This window comes from Chinchilla lanigera, unplaced genomic scaffold (assembly GCF_000276665.1).
Source record: "Chinchilla lanigera isolate Chin_1 unplaced genomic scaffold, ChiLan1.0 scaffold00011, whole genome shotgun sequence".
Classification (NCBI taxonomy): Eukaryota; Metazoa; Chordata; class Mammalia; order Rodentia; family Chinchillidae; genus Chinchilla; species Chinchilla lanigera.
In genome coordinates, this window is record NW_004955412.1 from 10,581,000 (window position 1) to 10,598,153 (window position 17,154).

General features: G+C 42.1%; 1 protein-coding gene across 1 annotated transcript; it reads right to left on the reverse strand.

Annotated features, from left to right (window-relative positions):
- Positions 1-1,169: 1,169 nt before the first annotated feature.
- Positions 1,170-17,154, reverse strand: Kdelc2 (KDEL (Lys-Asp-Glu-Leu) containing 2; the record flags this gene model as incomplete). The annotated part of the gene is given in 8 exon segments (XM_013511000.1): positions 1,170-1,928; positions 3,073-3,177; positions 3,945-4,139; positions 5,359-5,555; positions 7,384-7,600; positions 9,139-9,425; positions 12,784-12,981; positions 17,044-17,154. Coding segments are annotated over 8 exon segments (1,436 nt in total), but the record flags the coding sequence as incomplete, so codon positions are not given.

Sequence of the window (17,154 nt, forward strand, 5' to 3'; positions counted from 1 at the left end):
GCCTATGTTCTTATTTCTCTTCAAAAAGAATGGAGATAGCAGCCAGGCATGGTGGTGCATGCCTGTAATCCCAGCACTCAGGAGGCTGAGGCAGGAAGATCTTTGCGAGTTTGAGACAACCTGGGCTACAAAGTGAGCTCAAGGCCAGTGTGAGCTGCACGGTGAGACCCTGTCTCAAAAAAAAAAAAAAGGGGCTGGGGATTTAGCTCAGTGGCAAAAGCGCCTGCCTGGCAAGCGCAAGGTCGTGAGTTCGGTTCCTGGTACCGGAGAAAAACCAAAAAAAAAAAAAAAAAAAAAAAAGAATGGAGATAAATTGAGTTAGCTTATAAAACAAGCAAATGAAAAATATTTATAATAGACCTAACACCTTAGGGCTGAATCCTGAACAGCAAATGTTTCTGAGAATCACAGGATTGGTCCTTTGAGTAACTACCTTGTATTTTCTTCAGGAAAATCTTGCCAGGAAGAAAAGAAATAAGAAATTATGTTTTTGTTTTTAGCCTGAAATTATTTTATACTGCTACACTGTTTTCCAGAATAAATATTTCCATTATGGCAGTAAATATTTCTGCAGTGGGAGTGTGGTCCGTTCTTGTTTTTACAGCATGTTCTGTAACGAACTAGATCTTGGATTGCCAGTATTACAAGGAGTGTGTAATGCATTTCTGGGCTAGAAGCGCTGTCTTGACCCTGTTCTAAAAGGTGGAGGCAATTTCCAAAGTCTTTATCTCAGCACTGAAATCCACTGAAATAGAAGAGGGGTGCAGCGAGGCGTGAGAACTTGCCTCTGTTGTCAGATGATTAGTAAATCCTAGGGTATCAGGACTCCTGAAGCTTATGGTAGAGGTTTTCAAAGATCATTTTTATGTTTAAAAGCAAAGACGTCCACTTGCCTTTAGTTACCCTTTACCCAGTCAATATATAGATAATGAAAGTTGCCCATAAGATGCTTTTTACCTACACAAATAATTCCATTGTTCATGACGGGTATACAACCCAGATGGACTGGGAATTACCAGGTTAAGGCATACTTTCTCCTGATGGACTGGGAATTACCAGGTTAAGGCATACTTTCTCCTTAATTTTTTTTGTTTGTTTGTTTGCTGTGAGACAGGGTCTCACTATGTAGTTCAGATTGGTGTTGAAATCACTGTGCAACCCAGGCTGGCCTCAAACTCATGGTGATTTTCCTGCCTCAGCCTCTTGAGTGCTGGGATTATAAGTATGCACCACCACCCCTGGCTGTTCTTAATTTTCATCTCAAAAACTAGCTAATAATATATGAGCAGTGCTTTGCAAAAGGAGTTCCTCTACAGTCTCCATGGTACCTCTTGTTCTATAACTATTCTTATCCGACTTTCCAACAGGAAGCTGCCATTACTGAATGCCAAGAGCAGCTTGCAAGAGAGGTTATGCAGGGAAGAGGAAGAAAACAAAACATTTTCTCTTCCTTACTGGAAGAAGAGAGAAAGTAAAGCAGACATAGAAATAAGCCACCGAGTATCATATCAACAGGGTGACACATTTTGGCAAGGCTCTACCTTCTATGATCTGCAAATGCTCTTTTCAGAGAAATTTTGATGCTGATAATAGGTTTTTAGTTAAAAGAAATTAATACCCAAAGATACTGGTAATACTTGAGCAAATATTGCTATATCCACCCACATTATAGAAAGCCACCACGAGAAGTGGTCCCTGGGTAAAGTTCTTCCTTCACGCTTTCTTCACAGCTTGGCATCTACTTTAAGTCTCCCCTCAAAGATGTAGCTGGACACACAGGAGTGTGGGTCTGGGCGGCCGCATTACAGCTCTTCCTTCAAAGGCCTTTCCCTGTGGCACTGGCAGATGGATGTGCTGTCACCCGGCTGAGGGACACGTTCCATCCCATCGCGTAGCTCCGGCTTGCTGGACTGGCGTTCGGCATATTGCTGGAATGTGTTGCAAGGGAAATGTACGATTAGTCCACCCTACCCTGCCCTCTAGCGAGGAACCTGAATCCACAATTTTAGGAGTAACTCAGAGACTCTACTAAAGAGAGGCCAAGCCAAATGCCCCTGCTTGGAACAAACAGCAGCTCTTGGCATTTTTCCTCCACTTGTAAACAGTAATAAACTGTTGAGGTCAGAGAGCAGCAACAAAGACCACAAGCACTTCAAGCTGAAGCTGCTGGCGGCACACACCCTTCCCCACAGAGTGCAGTCACTTCTATCCACTAAATGGGGACACGCCTGGAAGATGTCCTCCTCTGGCTGCTGACTGAAATTTTCCTATTTCATTTCAGTGGTTGTGTCCAAATTATCCGGCCATTCCTGGTACTGGGCCAAATCCAACAAGACGGTGACACGAGCAGGTGAGTCCAGTGAACATTTTAGGGGAAGATATGCCTACTGTTAAAATTAGAGCCAGGCCGGGGGAGAGGACAGGACTCATTTAAGGACAGGAAGAGCCGCTTCCAGTAAATGGCATAATGTATCACCGTCATTCTTCTGAGAGGGCAGTGTCCACAGACAGGTAAGGAAATTGACCTCTACTCTGGCCAAGGGAAAATAATTTGATGTGCAGGTCAGGATTCAGGACTATTACAAGTATTTTTCATTTGCTTGTTTTATATAATAAGCTAAATATCTGCCTTCTGCCCTGTACCACGATGGCAAAGGCACGGATCTGAAGTAGAAAGGAGAAGGAGGAGGCAACAATTTGAGCAGAAATGGAAAGCAGTGACCTCCACTCTAACCTACTTGTTATCTGGACGAGGAAAGAAGTTTTCTGAGAATCACGAAGGCCTACACGCGGAGCTCCACGGGGCATATAATAACAGAGAACTCTGGGGAGATGGGAGGAGCCGCTAGTCTGTGTTTGTACAGGCTCCGAGCTTGTTTTTCCTAATAGGGAGTGGAGATTAAAATGCGGAGGCCACAGAGGGACTGAGCACCAGTCGTTCTTCTCATGGGCTGCGGCCCCAGCCGGTGGAGTTACACGGGCTGACTTGTCTAGGAAGTAGGGGACACAGTGTGTAGGCCATGCGTGTGACCTGGGGACCCCTGCCCAGCAGGATGGACACTCTGAACTGACCTGTAGGACTCTGTAGTAGTAGCAGTAAAGCCTGTGTGGTTGTAGCAGGTCCCTAGCAGTCAACTGTCCTTCTTTCGCAATCTTCTTGGCTTCTTCATCATTTTCCTAAAGGGTTTAAAAAAATGAACGAAAATTACTGCTACAGCCCACAAAGAAAGCCAGGGGCAAGTGTGAGGTAGGACAGGTGTAGGCTGAATGTGAGCATCATGGGACAGCTGGAACATAATGGAATAGAACTTAATAATGAGGCTATGGAAACAGAGTAATTTCCTAGACATGGTTGAGTGATTCCTCAACTATTTCCAAAACCAAATTTTGCCTCTCAGATCCTCAGAAACAGAATGGTCTCATAATAGAGCAGTGAACTTGTAGAGTTTTATAATAAAACAACAAAAGCTTTTAAATGCTGTTCCCTTTAAGAAAGGAATTCCTATTTTATGGGAAACTCTTCGTTCTTGGATATTGTGAAATATGCACTGGTTAAGAACTTGTGCCTTTTATCTATGTGAGTAAAACAAGACTACCATAATTACTTTAAACATAAAGTCCCCTAACTGGCCTTTTCAATATGTGATTTGCATTTTGCATGTTCTTTTGTGTGTATGTAAGCGCAAATAGTGATTCATTCAGAGAATCTATATTCTATGTAACCCTGGACATAAAATCCAAAAGGCTTCAAAAATATTGACAGAGGGCATACAAAATGATTCTGATGCTGATTCTTTAGCTATTTCAAGAGAACAAAAATTTCCAGGAAATCATATTTCTTTTGATCCCATTATGTTAAGTTCAACTGTTTTGTGACAAAGGTCAAGTCACCAATCCTGAAGAATCTATTATTGCCTAAAGAAATGAAACTGCAGAGAACTTACTTTGGCCCATGTAACTTTCTCTAGTAAGTCACTGAGATTTCTTTTAATTGGAACATAGTGCTTCCAAGGTCTTAGTGTCGCGTAGAAATGTTCGTAGTACGGAGAATCCTGCTTCAGGACCAGGCTGTCCCCCAGCATGAGGTACGGAAAGCGGTAGGCAGCCACAGTGCCATCCACGTTCACCTGGTACTTGTACTGAAAGGTTAAAAACAAAACAGAAGCAAACCAAACAACTTCACAATCCTGTGTTTCCCTTCTGCTTCTCACTAACACTGTAACACTGAGTACAGAGGGACTGTTTTCCACTTTTCAAATTCTGTGTTTCAAAGTTTTATTTTGTGACTTTTCTCTGTATTAAAATCACAAGCAGCCTATAACAGATCAATTTTAAGAAATACAATGCATTTAAAGATGATCATGTTAGTAAGTAGAAATGAACACCTATTTCAAGTATATCTATGTAATGGGGAATCTAGATTTCTGTAACTAGCTACTAAAACTATTTTCAAAAGTTCTATGTTTATTAAAGTTGAATGTTGATAACAATTTGTACTTTCACTTATACATTATTTCATTGGTTCCTTATATTTCACCCATGAGACAGGCAGGCATTGCCTCTACTTTCGTTTTAGAGTTGAGACAGAAAACTGCAGAAGGAGGTGCTTTGCTTTTCATTTCAAAGCCACTTTTCATAGACATTAAAGCTCATCCAGGCTGGGGATTTAGCTCAGCGGCAAAAGCGCCTGCCTGGCAAGCGCAAGGTCGTGAGTTCAGTTCCCGGTACCGGAGAAAAGCCAAAAAATAAAAAAAAAAAAAAAAAAAGCTCATCCAGGTATAAAACGGGAAGCAGGTATTTTTTTATAAGTGAGAAACTGGTGCCCAGAGAAATGCCCCTTGTTGCTTAAATCGCTGCTATGAGGAGTTTCCCAGCCAGTCAGAGGTGGTCATATAATTCACGTCTATCTCTCTGGGCCTCACAGAAATACTCTGCAGAGGCCCTCAGCAAAAAAAGTCCTTGGTGAGTGGCAGAGCCAGGACTAGCCGCAGGAGCTGAATTCCAACGGTACCTCCTGAATTCCAACTCTCTTTGCAGAAGACATTTGAAAGCATTTATATAATGCATTTACATTCCTAGTTTATTAAATATAAATAAAGGAGAAACAAATACCTCAAAACCCCATGTTAACCCTCTTACTATACTCTGACCATTATATAGTAGTTCTGAGGTATCTGGTGGACAAAGTTACTAACAAAAGGCGGCACAGAGCTTGTGTAATTCCCTCAGTGTGGTGGGGAAGTGTGACGGTGTCTGTCAGCTCACAAGGCAGGAGAAATCCGGCTGAGCACATCTACGTGGTAGACTTGTAGCATGCATTTATACTTCATAGCCACGGAGGAAGGCTCAAATACATACCTTAAAGAAATCAAAAAAGCCCATTAACTTGGCTTTTCCGAGCTCCTCTTCTTTCTCTTGGAAAAAGAAATAGCCTGTAATTCCCGCATCTAGGAGCTGTGGGTTTTCCTTGGACAGCTGGACCAGCTGCAGCCTCTCTTCCCGACTATCTCTACCTCTGAAGAAAGCTTTCTCTGTTTTATTGATCCAGGCAGGCCCTAGAAGTTTGAGGCCACAAAAGTCATGATTATGAATTTGACATCTGTATGTGCTAAGTACAATAGCCTTTCTTAATCCACCACTGTTAAGAAATTAATGATCTTTTTTTATCAATTCACTTTATAAAGTAGGTGCTTTTTCTAAGAAAATACAGCATCAAGGCTTTATTTGCCAGAGATGCTTTCAAGTTTATACTTTCAAAGATACTTCTATCTGCTGCTTCCAATTCCATCGTTTGTCTATTAATGTGAGTTCACACAAGTACTAGTGTTTTCTGCTGTACAACAGTAGAAACACCCAAAGTAATATTGGGCCAACTTCAAAGCAAAAAGAGATCCAATGACTTGGCTCACTCACCGATGTAATAACTCCTCCCACCTCTGTTTCACAATCAAAATGAGCTAGATTTTTGTTCTTAGAAAAAGTGACCAGAAAAGAACTGTATAATCAAGTAACAACCACCAATCTTTTTGTGTGTGTGTGTGTCTTTTTGAGACAGGGTCTCACTATGCAGTGCAGGCTGGCCTTGAGCTCACTTTGTAGCCCAGGCTGGTCTCGAACTTGCAACGATCCTCCTGCCTCAGCCTCTCAAGTGCTGGGATTACAGGTGTGCGCCACCACACCCAGCCCACCAATCTTTAATACTCAAGTTGCTTAGAATTTTGAGCACAGGGAAAGCATTTTTTTATATGCTGTTAATGCAAATATATAACTCAACTATATGCATATTATTTATATCTTCTCCTTTGGGGAAGGGAATATTCTGGAAGAATTAATATAAATCTGTTACTTTTATTCTGAACAGATAAATCATTGGTTAACACCTGAGTTCTAAGAGAAAAAAATTATAAATGTAGAAACTGAGATTACTTTCTTTATTATTTTAGTATATTTTTAGGAATTCGCTGTTATGAAGTTAAAAGTTGGCCAGTTTCATACTATATTACTTTTGATAGTTTTACCAGTCTCTGATCTAGTCTACCAAAAAAGTTCACCAAACCACAACAAACAGAAAAAAAGCTAGAAAGACAAGGCAAGATTTTGTTCAACCCAAGGAGTTTGTTTGAAAAAAGGGTATACTGTACCATAAATCTAAGGTCATCAAGCAGTGAAAAACAATTTAAATTTTAAAAGATCCTGGGAGGCAGAAAAAGCAATGGGGATAATTCTTTACAAAATACTGGAGGATGTAATAACCAAATTATTTTATTATCAAAATCTTCATATACATGCCTAAACTTTTCTACTTTTCAAAATCCTCGTTTCTTTCAGCAATGTAAAGGCCTTGGGGTCAGAATTTAGTGAAAACTTTACCAAGTACATTATTTTTAAAAGGTATTTACAAATAACCAGCTCAAAGGAGACTTAGTAAAGGTAGATTTTGGGGCTGGGGATTTAGCTCAGCGGCACAGCGCCTGCCTGGCAAGTGTGAAGTTGTGAGTTTGATTCGCAGTACAGGAAAAAAACCAAAACAACAACAACAAAAAAAAGTAAAGACAGATTGGGCACTGCAATCTAACCAATATGTCTTTCAATTTTGGATTAGAAGAATCTTGAACAAACCAGTTTGGCACTTAATTTTTTTTCCTGATGCTAGATGAGCAATCAACCACTGATCTACATCCCTAGTCCCAAGGATGCTATTATTCTTTTCACTTTTTTAATTCTTTACAAATGTTACTCTTGGGGCCAGGGATATAGCTCAGTGGCACAAGCGCATGCCTGGCAAGTGCAAGGTCCTGAGTTCAATTCCTGGTTATAAAAAAAAAAAAAAAAAAAAAAGAAAGAAAAGAAACAAACATTACTTTTGGAATAACCTTAATTTACCTGTATTTCCCTGAATAGAGAGGAGATCATTCGTAACACCCCTCATTGCTTCAAGCGTGGAATGGGTGATATCATACGTTGGAAGGATAACATCTCTTGAATCCAGAGAGCCACACCAGGAAATGATCGGTATAGGGCTGGGGCTTTCATTGACTTTTCGATGTTCCAAGGGCCAATCTCCAAGATTAATATAAAATTCTAAATCTGGGAGACGAACCTAAGTAAACACAAGTCCAAACATCAGTGCTGGGAGGACCTCAGTCTTTGGTACTAAATATTACAGTTCCTGGACTTTCCAAATATTTCTGATGGAGCTGATCATTTAAAAACAGGAGAAGAGGGCTGAGGATTTAGCTCAGCGGCACAACGCCTGCCTGGAAAGTGCAAAGTCGTGAGTTTGATTCCCGGCACCAGAAAAACAACAACGACGACAAAAAAAAACCAGGAGAAGCAGCAGGGAAGGTGGTGTGTGCCTGTGATCCCCACAGTCAGCAGGCTGAGGAAGGAGAATCGCAAGTTCCCACCCAGCCTAGGCAACTCAGTGACTTAGCAAGACCCCATCTCAAAGTAAAAAATAAAAAAGGTCTGGTAATATCGCTCAGAGTAAAGGTCCTGGGTTCAATCCCCAGAACCAAAAAAAGAACAAGGAAAAAGACAAGAAAATTATTGCTATAGAGCTATAGAGATGGTAACACAAGCACGGGACACTTGGACAGAGGCACGCTTCCTGGGGTAGTGCAGGAAGAGACACCCATAATGTGCTCACGTACCTGCGTTGGCCAGGGTCAGGGAAAAGCCACTGCTGCTCAAAATAAGATGCGATGGCAGCCCCACCTTCAGCACACTTGGGAAGCTGTGGATCAGGAAGGTTGGTTTTTGGTTTAAAAAACTACCTTGCTGGTCTCTTTAGGTGGGAATAACCAAAACTGCCTACCTCGACTTTTCACCCTACATGATCAGGAGCAAGAAAGAACAGAACATAGATTAAGCTGCTCTGCTGAGGAGGAATTCAGCATTCTGCAAATGTGGACAGAGGGGCCGAGTAGTGGGATAACAGAGGACTGCTGGTGAATAGGGAGGGTTTGAAGAAAGGGGGCCCAACCACCCTTAGGAAGAAAGAGGCCAAGATCTAAAGATCAGGAATCACCAGCGAGAAATTCCCCGACACAGGATGAGTGAGGAGTCTCATTAGTACAGGGATGTCTACTTTTTGTTGGTACCAGGAATCGAACTCAGGACCGTGTGCTTGCCAGGCAGGCATTGTGCTGCTGAGCTATAGGGGATGTCTACTTTTGTGTTAGGGTTTTTGTTTGTTTCTCAGTATGCACTGGTACAAAATAATCTCTACTGCTCTAGACTTCAACACACATGCTCTTCTACTGATGGCTAGTGTAAAACGAGGAAAATATGTTCCAAATTCAAGTCATTCTGAAGTAAACAGACAGAAACAGCTGTAGCAGGTGATGGTGTCCTGTAGAACAGAAAACTTACGGCGGGGCCCCACAGGCTGGAAACAGCTGGGAGAAACCAGGGCCATGCCCCGTGGGGCCTACCCACCTGGGATGGGGCTCAAGCTCTTTAGTTTAAATCTTTCAGGAAGGAGAAAGCCTCAGAGGCAGAGGATTTAGAACACTCAGATGGCAAAAAGCATAAAATCCATTTTCATCCTCTGCCTTTATAATTCTAACCACTTAAATGTTACAACAAAATGATTCAATTATAGTATTTTGGAAACCCGTCTATTCATTTTCATACCTTTCTTGCCAGTGACAGCAAAATCTCATCAGAGAACATTTTGAAGTCTGTGTATTTCCCTAAAGATCTCCGGTAAATGTGGTTATTGAGAATTGTGTAGTGAACAACGGCACCCCTCTCCTCCCCAAATCTTCTGGGAACTTCCTTTAGCATCTGCTGGAGATTGATGCTGGGGAAGGGAGCGAAATCTTCTTCAATCTGTGGCTCCTCGGTTGGACAAGAAAGAGTTTTCTGCCAGGCCTGCGGATCCTCTTCTGGACACACACAGTACTCATGGTACACTGGTCCTAGGGAAGGCGAAACAAATAGCACTGTGCTGTGTTAATCAGCGCCACAGCACAGGGAGTTGTTTCCACCCCTGATGTGAACATGGGATCATTTCTGGGTAAATCCTAATATTACCTAGACAGAGAAAGCTGCCCTAGACAAGTCAGGTGCAAGTCATGTCAGAGCCTTACTACTATTTCTGCCCCCCCGCCTTTTGAGACAGGGTCTCGCTGTGTAGTTCAGACTGGCCTTGAACTCTATGTAGCCTAGCCTGGCCTCGAACTCATGATCCTCCTGCCTGGGCCTCCTGAGTGCTGGGATTATAGTGTACACCAGCTGGCCTGGCAGTTTGTTCCCCTTTAAGTCACTGTGGACAACCTAGCATTGCATATGTTCTCTTCCAGTGGAAGAGATTTAAATGGACCGTGAACATAAATCTTACCTTTTAACAAGAAAAAAAAGCATATTAATTTCTAGGCACTAAAATCTTGTAGGAGTAGTGATTTTTAAAAATGAAGCAAGGTCTCCGCTTCTGAGTTCCTAAAATCACCTCCATCAGCATATCGCAAAAAGGAAATGTGTAACCCTAAGGGATTGGGCAGCGTAATCCTAAATAGTCACCCATAAGCATAGAACATCTCCAAAGATTCATTTAAAAAAGAATTTATACAAATTTAATATATTGCTTCACATTGTATCTATATTTATTTTAACATAAAAATTACGTTACAGGAGAGAACAGCACAGAGGACTGCAGAGATCCGCAGGAGGGCGCTTCTGAGTACGTAGCAGCGTGGGATAAGGGTGTGCGTGCGTGTGTGCGTGCGTGTGTGCGTGTGTGCGTGCGTGCGTGCGTGCGTACGAAACTACCCAAAGGAGGGGAAGAACAGTTTAGGATGATTAGAAGAAGCGAAGCTACTGTTCGCACAGAGTGGGAACAGTGCCTGTTCACACCAGCCAGACTGAAGAGCCTGCTGACCCCTGGGACCTGGGAGAGGATGCGGTGGATGTGCCTCCATAGCGAGGAGTAATTAGCCCTAGATGAAGCACGCCTGTAATTCCATATAACAAACGGTACAGCGTAACTCTAAAGGATTAAACTTTTTCCAGGTAACTCAGTTGCATCCCAGGGGGAAAAGCTCAAGAAGATTAAAAGCATCAAGAGATGAAAAAAGCATCAAGAGATGAAAAAAGCATCAAGAGATGAAATAGGATTACAAATTGGCACTGCAGGAAATAAGTGAATTTAGAGACACAGCAATGGAAGCCAAACAAAATGAAACAAAGAATTTAAAAAATGCGTAAAATACGGGTAATCAAAATCATTAAAAGAGAGCTAGGGTGGAATGGAAAATGTCTGAAGAAATAATGGTCAAATTTTTTCTACATTTGTTGAAAACCAAAAACTCAAAGAACCAAGAAGCTACTCAAAAACCAAACCACAAGAAACAGGAAGAAAACAACACCAAGGTGTATCACAACCGAACTGCTCAAAACAAAGTATAAATAGCCAATAAATAATGAGGAAAGGCTCAACATCGCTGGAAATGAGAGAAATGCAAATTGAAACAACACGGAGAATTCCATTTTACCCCAGAAAGACTGGCCATCATCGAGAAATCAAATAACAAATGCTGGCAAGGCTTGAGGAGTGGGGAGGAACTTTTCTACACTGTTGGTGGGAATGTAAACGCAGTGTGGAGATTCCTCAAAAAACTGAAACTTGAAATTCCATTTCAGCCAGCTACCTGACTTCTAGGTGTTTTCCCCAAAAGAGTTACAAATGTTACAGTGATACAGGTAGATCCATGTTTATAGCAACACAATTCACAATAGCTAAATCTTGGAAGTGGCCTACATGTCCATCAACAGATAGATCAAGAAAATATGGTAATTACACACAATGGAGTACTCCACTGCCATAAAGAAAGATAAACTTGCGTCATTTGTAGGAAAATGGATGCACTTTGCGACTATAATGTTAAGTCAAATAAAGCACACACAGAAGTTTAATCATCATATGTTTTCTCTTATATGAGAAGTATAAATAAAGAGCAAAATGAAATATAATAGGAAGTAAAAAATCTCTTAAAGAGTAAGGGGATCAAGAGATGGAGGGAGGAGAGGGAAGGGGGTGAAAAAGGAATTAAGATGTATTTTGTTAACTCCCTACAAGGAATGTAAACATTAGGTACTAATTTAAAAACACAACTCACAAAGAGAAAATCTTACAAGCAGTACAAAAGAACAAAGATAAGGATCCTGGTCCACTTCTTGTGGGAAATAATGCACAAGAGTAGACAGTGGAGTTGCCGCTTTAAAAGTAATAAAAGGAAAAAAATCCATCAACTTACAATTCTATAGCTAAAAAGTTTTAAAAATGAAGGCAAAAGGACTTCTTCAAAAATGCAAAAGCTGGAACAATTTACCACCAGTATTCCCAGTCTAAGAGAAATGTTAATGTGATAGTTAACTATGGTGTCAACTTGAGGAAGAAATGCCCCACAAAGAGGGGTTGAAAGGAGGGGAGGAGAATGGGGAAAAGAAAAAGAATCAAGTTATATCAGGTACAGGTACAAATTCCCTATTATGAATGTGATCATTATGTATACCTAACATGTACCAACGAACTTAATTTAAAAAAAAGAAAAAAAGAAAACAAATGCCCCGCTGGTTGGCATCTCATAGTTCTAGGAGTGGAAGATGCACTTATTGAGGAAGGAAGGCCCACCCTGGGTGTGGGTGATGCCAACCAATAGGCTTGCAGCCTGGATGGAATAAAAAGGGAAAGAAGGAAGACTCACTTTTCCTTTCCTGGATGAGCTCTGGTCTTTGCCTTCACCTGTGGATGTCTGTCTTCAGTCTTCTAGCTCAGATTCTTCAGTCTTCCAATGCAGAATCTTTGGCTTTCTGATACAGACTCCAATGGGACTCTGCAGTGAGCACCAGGTCTTCCACCTTTGTCTGCTCTTTCAGCTCTCTAGCACCCAGACAGCCCTTTTGCATCCTTCCACACCTGACTCTGCAGGTGGTCATTGTACGCCTACCCTGTAACTCCTTTATATGTCTATTGAATTCTTAACTGATACCATTAATGAAATCCTCTAGGTAAATGGTAAATGGTACTAGATAGAAACATGTATCTCCACAAAGGTATAAAGAGTGCTGGAAATGTTAACTACATGGATAAATACACTTTTTCTCCTCCTTTAAATCTCTTTATTTTTCATTTCCTTAAAATTTCAATTAGATTGAACATCAGGGCATACATTTACAATGTTTATTCTGTTGAACATGACTTTGGGGTCAAGATAACCCCTTCTGAAAGGCATGACACCTACATGTAAGGCCAGCTCTGGATTAGTAATAATCACTTACCTTTCAAAATATAGGGAGACTGCGCCACATGTTCATCACCATAAAGGACTTCTATCTTCAGCCCTTTGTTGACAGTGTCATACATTCTATATCGCACCAAAAATGTCCCATCATTCCTGTCCAAAGGCTTAGGGACATGAATTCGGACTACCTCCTTAGGTGAAAGAGGTTTGACTACTACTGTGAACAGTGTTTGACCTGAAAGAAAGAAATACAAATAACTCTACCACTTCCAATTATTATGCCTTAATTATTGGACAGATATCTCTATATAGGATTTACTTTGTCTACAGCATTGATGATAAACAAGATTTCACCTTAAAAGATCCTTTGAGGCCAAGAACTATTTATTCCTGGTTCATGTCTTCAAACCAAATATCTGACTTAACATTTGATTAATCATTCAATAAAGATTTACTGAATGAACAAAATCGATTAATAAAAAAGGCAAAAAAAGAAATGAACTTTTGCCTGTTTGATTTTTTTTCTCCCTTAAATAGTACTAAAGCTTAGGGAGTTAAAAATCCAGGAACTCTAAGAATGAGAGACTTCTGTTATAATCCCATTTTCTCCTTGTAAATTTTATGTGTTCTTTGTTTACCATTTCAATACCAAATAACCCTCATTTCTAAGAAAATTTTTCTTTTTAACCCAAATTCCAAGTGCTTCTGCTGAGCACATTTTCTTAGGTAGAGAAAATACACCTAGTTACGCAGACCGTACATAAATACACATACACCACACATGTGCACATACACACACACACATCTTTGTAAATACTGGAGTTTACTTTTCTGGTCCTGTTTCCTCAGTTTGAAGGGAAAGTTATACTATAATAACACCTTCTTAACTCCAAAATTCTGTGGATTTTCTGTTCCAGGTAAGTACTTAAAAAACTTTCTCTTTTCTGTTAGCTGACTTAGACTTTGAAACAATAGTGAGCTGATTAATGCTACGACAGCCCAGGAATAAGCATCAGAGCCTCTTTCTTCAGTGTACAGTAGATATACCACAGAGGTCACTATATCAAAGGGAATGCTAGAATAGCGGGGAGTCCTCTGAAATCCACAGCCTACCAGACTGTAAGCTGTGATCAAAGTTGCCTTTGGTCTCACATCTATCCTATTATGAATTGAAGCATATTTAAGATATGTATTTTTTAAATCACCAAAAACCTTATTTCTTCTATTTTTAGTTTCTAAACCCAGTGAGTATAAGATTCTGTTGATCAACGGTTTTATTTTTTTTGTAGGTCAGGAGTAGTATTTCTCAGTCTCTTCAACTTAGTTACAATAATGTAGTATCTGACACCTTACAATTAAGTAAAGACCAAACTCATAGATTTTAGGATCCTTGAAACAAGTGTGGCAAAATTATAAAGAAATCTGCTCAAAAAGCGAACCATAATAAAAAAAAAAGGGGGGATGTTATAAAAGGTAGTAAGACAGTGTTAGAAATGGCGGCCAAGGGGCTGGGGATTTAGCTCAGCGGCAAAAGCGCCTGCCTGGCAAGCACAAGGTCGTGAGTTCGGTTCCCGGTCCCGGAGAAAAACCAAAAAAAAAAAAAAAAAAAAAGAAATGGCGGCCAAGAATCGGAATTGTATACCGTAGACTCCCATGAGGTCGAGGTTTAGAGTTCGAGGCCTCAGTCATTTGTGGATTTTTTCCTCCGGCCCTAATTTTCCCAGGGAACCCCTGCAATTTCGCTGAAACTGAGAATATCCTCCGCCACTGTTTTTTTGGCGGGAAGTTTGCAAGCAGCCAATCTGAGTGCGTTATTCAGTCCTCCTTGTTGTTGATTGGCTGCTGCCCCCATCTTAGGCAGCCCTCCAGCCATCATAGCAGGAGGCCGCTGTACGGTGTGTAGCTACCGCCAGTGTTCCCTTAAGCTAATATAAACACCATTTAATAATCTTTTAAAGCATGAAATTATTTTAAACACTTGAAATTGTGGTAAGCCACATAATATAAAGTTTACCGTCCTAACATTTTCCCCCATTGCGGGGGACCAAACTTAGGGTCATGAATGTTCTGAGCAAACATTTTACCACTAAGTTGTATCCCAAGATGCATCCTACGTTTAAGGATATATGTATACAGTTCAGAGTGTCAGATGTATTCACATTGTTGTACAAGAGATCTACTGACCCTTTTCACCTTGCAAAACAGAAACTCTATACCCATTTAACAACTTGCCACCCACCCGCAACTACCATTATTCTACTCGTTTCTGCAAACTCGACTACTGGGATAACTTCTATAAGTGGAATCTAAAAGGAACTTAGTTTTTGAAACAGGGTCTCACTGTGTAGTTCAGCCTAGTCTTCAACTCACTATATAGCCCAAGTTGACCTAGAACCTGAGGCGATCCTCGTGCCTCAGCCTCCCAAGTGCTGGGACTCCAAGCGTCGATCACCAAGCCAGGCTAAAAGCTTACTTTTTAAAAAGACTTTCAAACATTCCGCTACATGAATGCACCATACTTTATTTAGCAATTATCTTATGGTTGGCTGTTATCATAATTATAATAAATAATTAGCGCTACAGGGGTATTCTTGCACATCAATCTTTGACCTTATTTGGATTAGTTTCTTCAAGTGATATGGAAAAATTATTTTCCAGGAACATTTTACCAATTTATTCTCTAACCTGCACAAGGTGAAAGTGACTATTTGACAACGTCTCACTTAATATGGTGGTGCACACCTGTAATCCCAGCACTCTGGGAGGCTGAGGCAGGAGGATCTTGAGTTCAAGGCCAGCCTAGGCTACGCAGTGAGAACCTGTCTGTAAAAAAATACAAACAAAGCAAGTCACTGAAGTAGTTAAGTTAGAGGCAGATTTTTGTCATGCCTCAGCTCAAAATTCCCCAGTGACTCTCCTTTATTTCTAAAGATCCTTTGCTTGGGGTTCAAGATCCTCGAAGATTTCCAACTGCAGCCTGACTTTCTCTTTCTGCTTGGTGTCTTCATTTTATTTTATTTTCCTGAACTCCACGTTCTTCTGACTCTGAGCAACCTCACAAGTCATCTGCTTGCCCGCAAGCAAACCCTGGCATCCTTCAGATTTCTACACCAGAAATCTTCCTAGGTGTCCCCAGGCCGATTACGGCGGCTCTTCCGTGCTTCCACGGCACTCTGCCTCCGTGGTAGCAATTATGCTGTACGGTGAGCCGGGGTTACTTCGGAATCCGTTTGCCCAGCAAGCTGCAAATGCCCCGATGGGCTGGCACTGCCTTACATCCCCAGGATTACCACGCACAGTAAGAAAACAGCAAATGAGCACTTGTTGGATGAGTGAATTCAAAAAGGAAATTTAAGTTCACATTTCACCCTTAAAACCCCTCACTTTGGGTAATTACTCCCCTTATGCCCCCTTCCCCGCCTCCCACACCCCAGGCCCCCTTCCGGAGTCAAGAAGTTCCCAGCCGCACTAGCGGAGGACCAGTTGGCAGGCGCCCAAAACTTTGATATAAATTAGCAAATCCTGACTGGCAACAACTTAAAACCAGTAGGGCGAGTTACTAAGAAGCTGCAAAGGTAAAATGCGGAGAAGGTGAGACGAACACCCATCAGAAAGAGATTCTGGGTGAGATCCATCCTCTGCAGAGAAAAAGTCAATGATTTCTACTAAATTTCACTAATCCCTTTAATCTGCTTTCAAGAACTCAGAACTAGAAAGAAATGAGACTGCCTGCAGAACGGCCTCTGCCCAGCGCCCCGACTTCTTTGTGCGGGAGTCTGGGGTTTCAAAATCCCTGTAATCCGAGACGACGCCTGCCTCCAAGGCGCTCCCAGCTGTCCTAACCCTTCAGGCATCTGGGTCGGAGGCGGAGGGACCATTCTCCAACTCTGACTCACACCGCCGTCATCCCAACACCCTGGCGCCCTTCCTCCGAACCTCGGTCCTGCACTTAAAACTCGAAAGGGCCCCTAGAGTCATGCATTCATTCAATGGATTTTTTTTTTTTTTTTGAACCAGGATCTCCACAAGTAGCCTAGGTGGCCTTTGACCTCACTAAGTAGCCCAGGCTGGCCTCGAACCCGCGGCGGTCCTCCTGCCTCAGCCTCCCGAGCGCTGGGATTACAGGCATGCGCCTTCCTGCCCGCGTTTGAACAGGCTTTTGCGGCCACTCCCTCCCTACACCGGGTCCAGCAGGTCGGAAGGAAGGTCACCGGAGAGGAGGAAGGCCCCCCGCCGCAAGCGGCGCGGCCGGCTTCCCGGGCGGCGGGGAGGACGGGGGCTCGCGGCCCGACGCTACCTGGGGGCGAGCGAGTGAGGTTCTGGCCCTGCGCGCTGACCGCCTGCAGGTAGAAGTAGCGGACCGGCAGGACGACGGCCGCCTGCAGCCCGGGCCCCCACACCAGGCTGC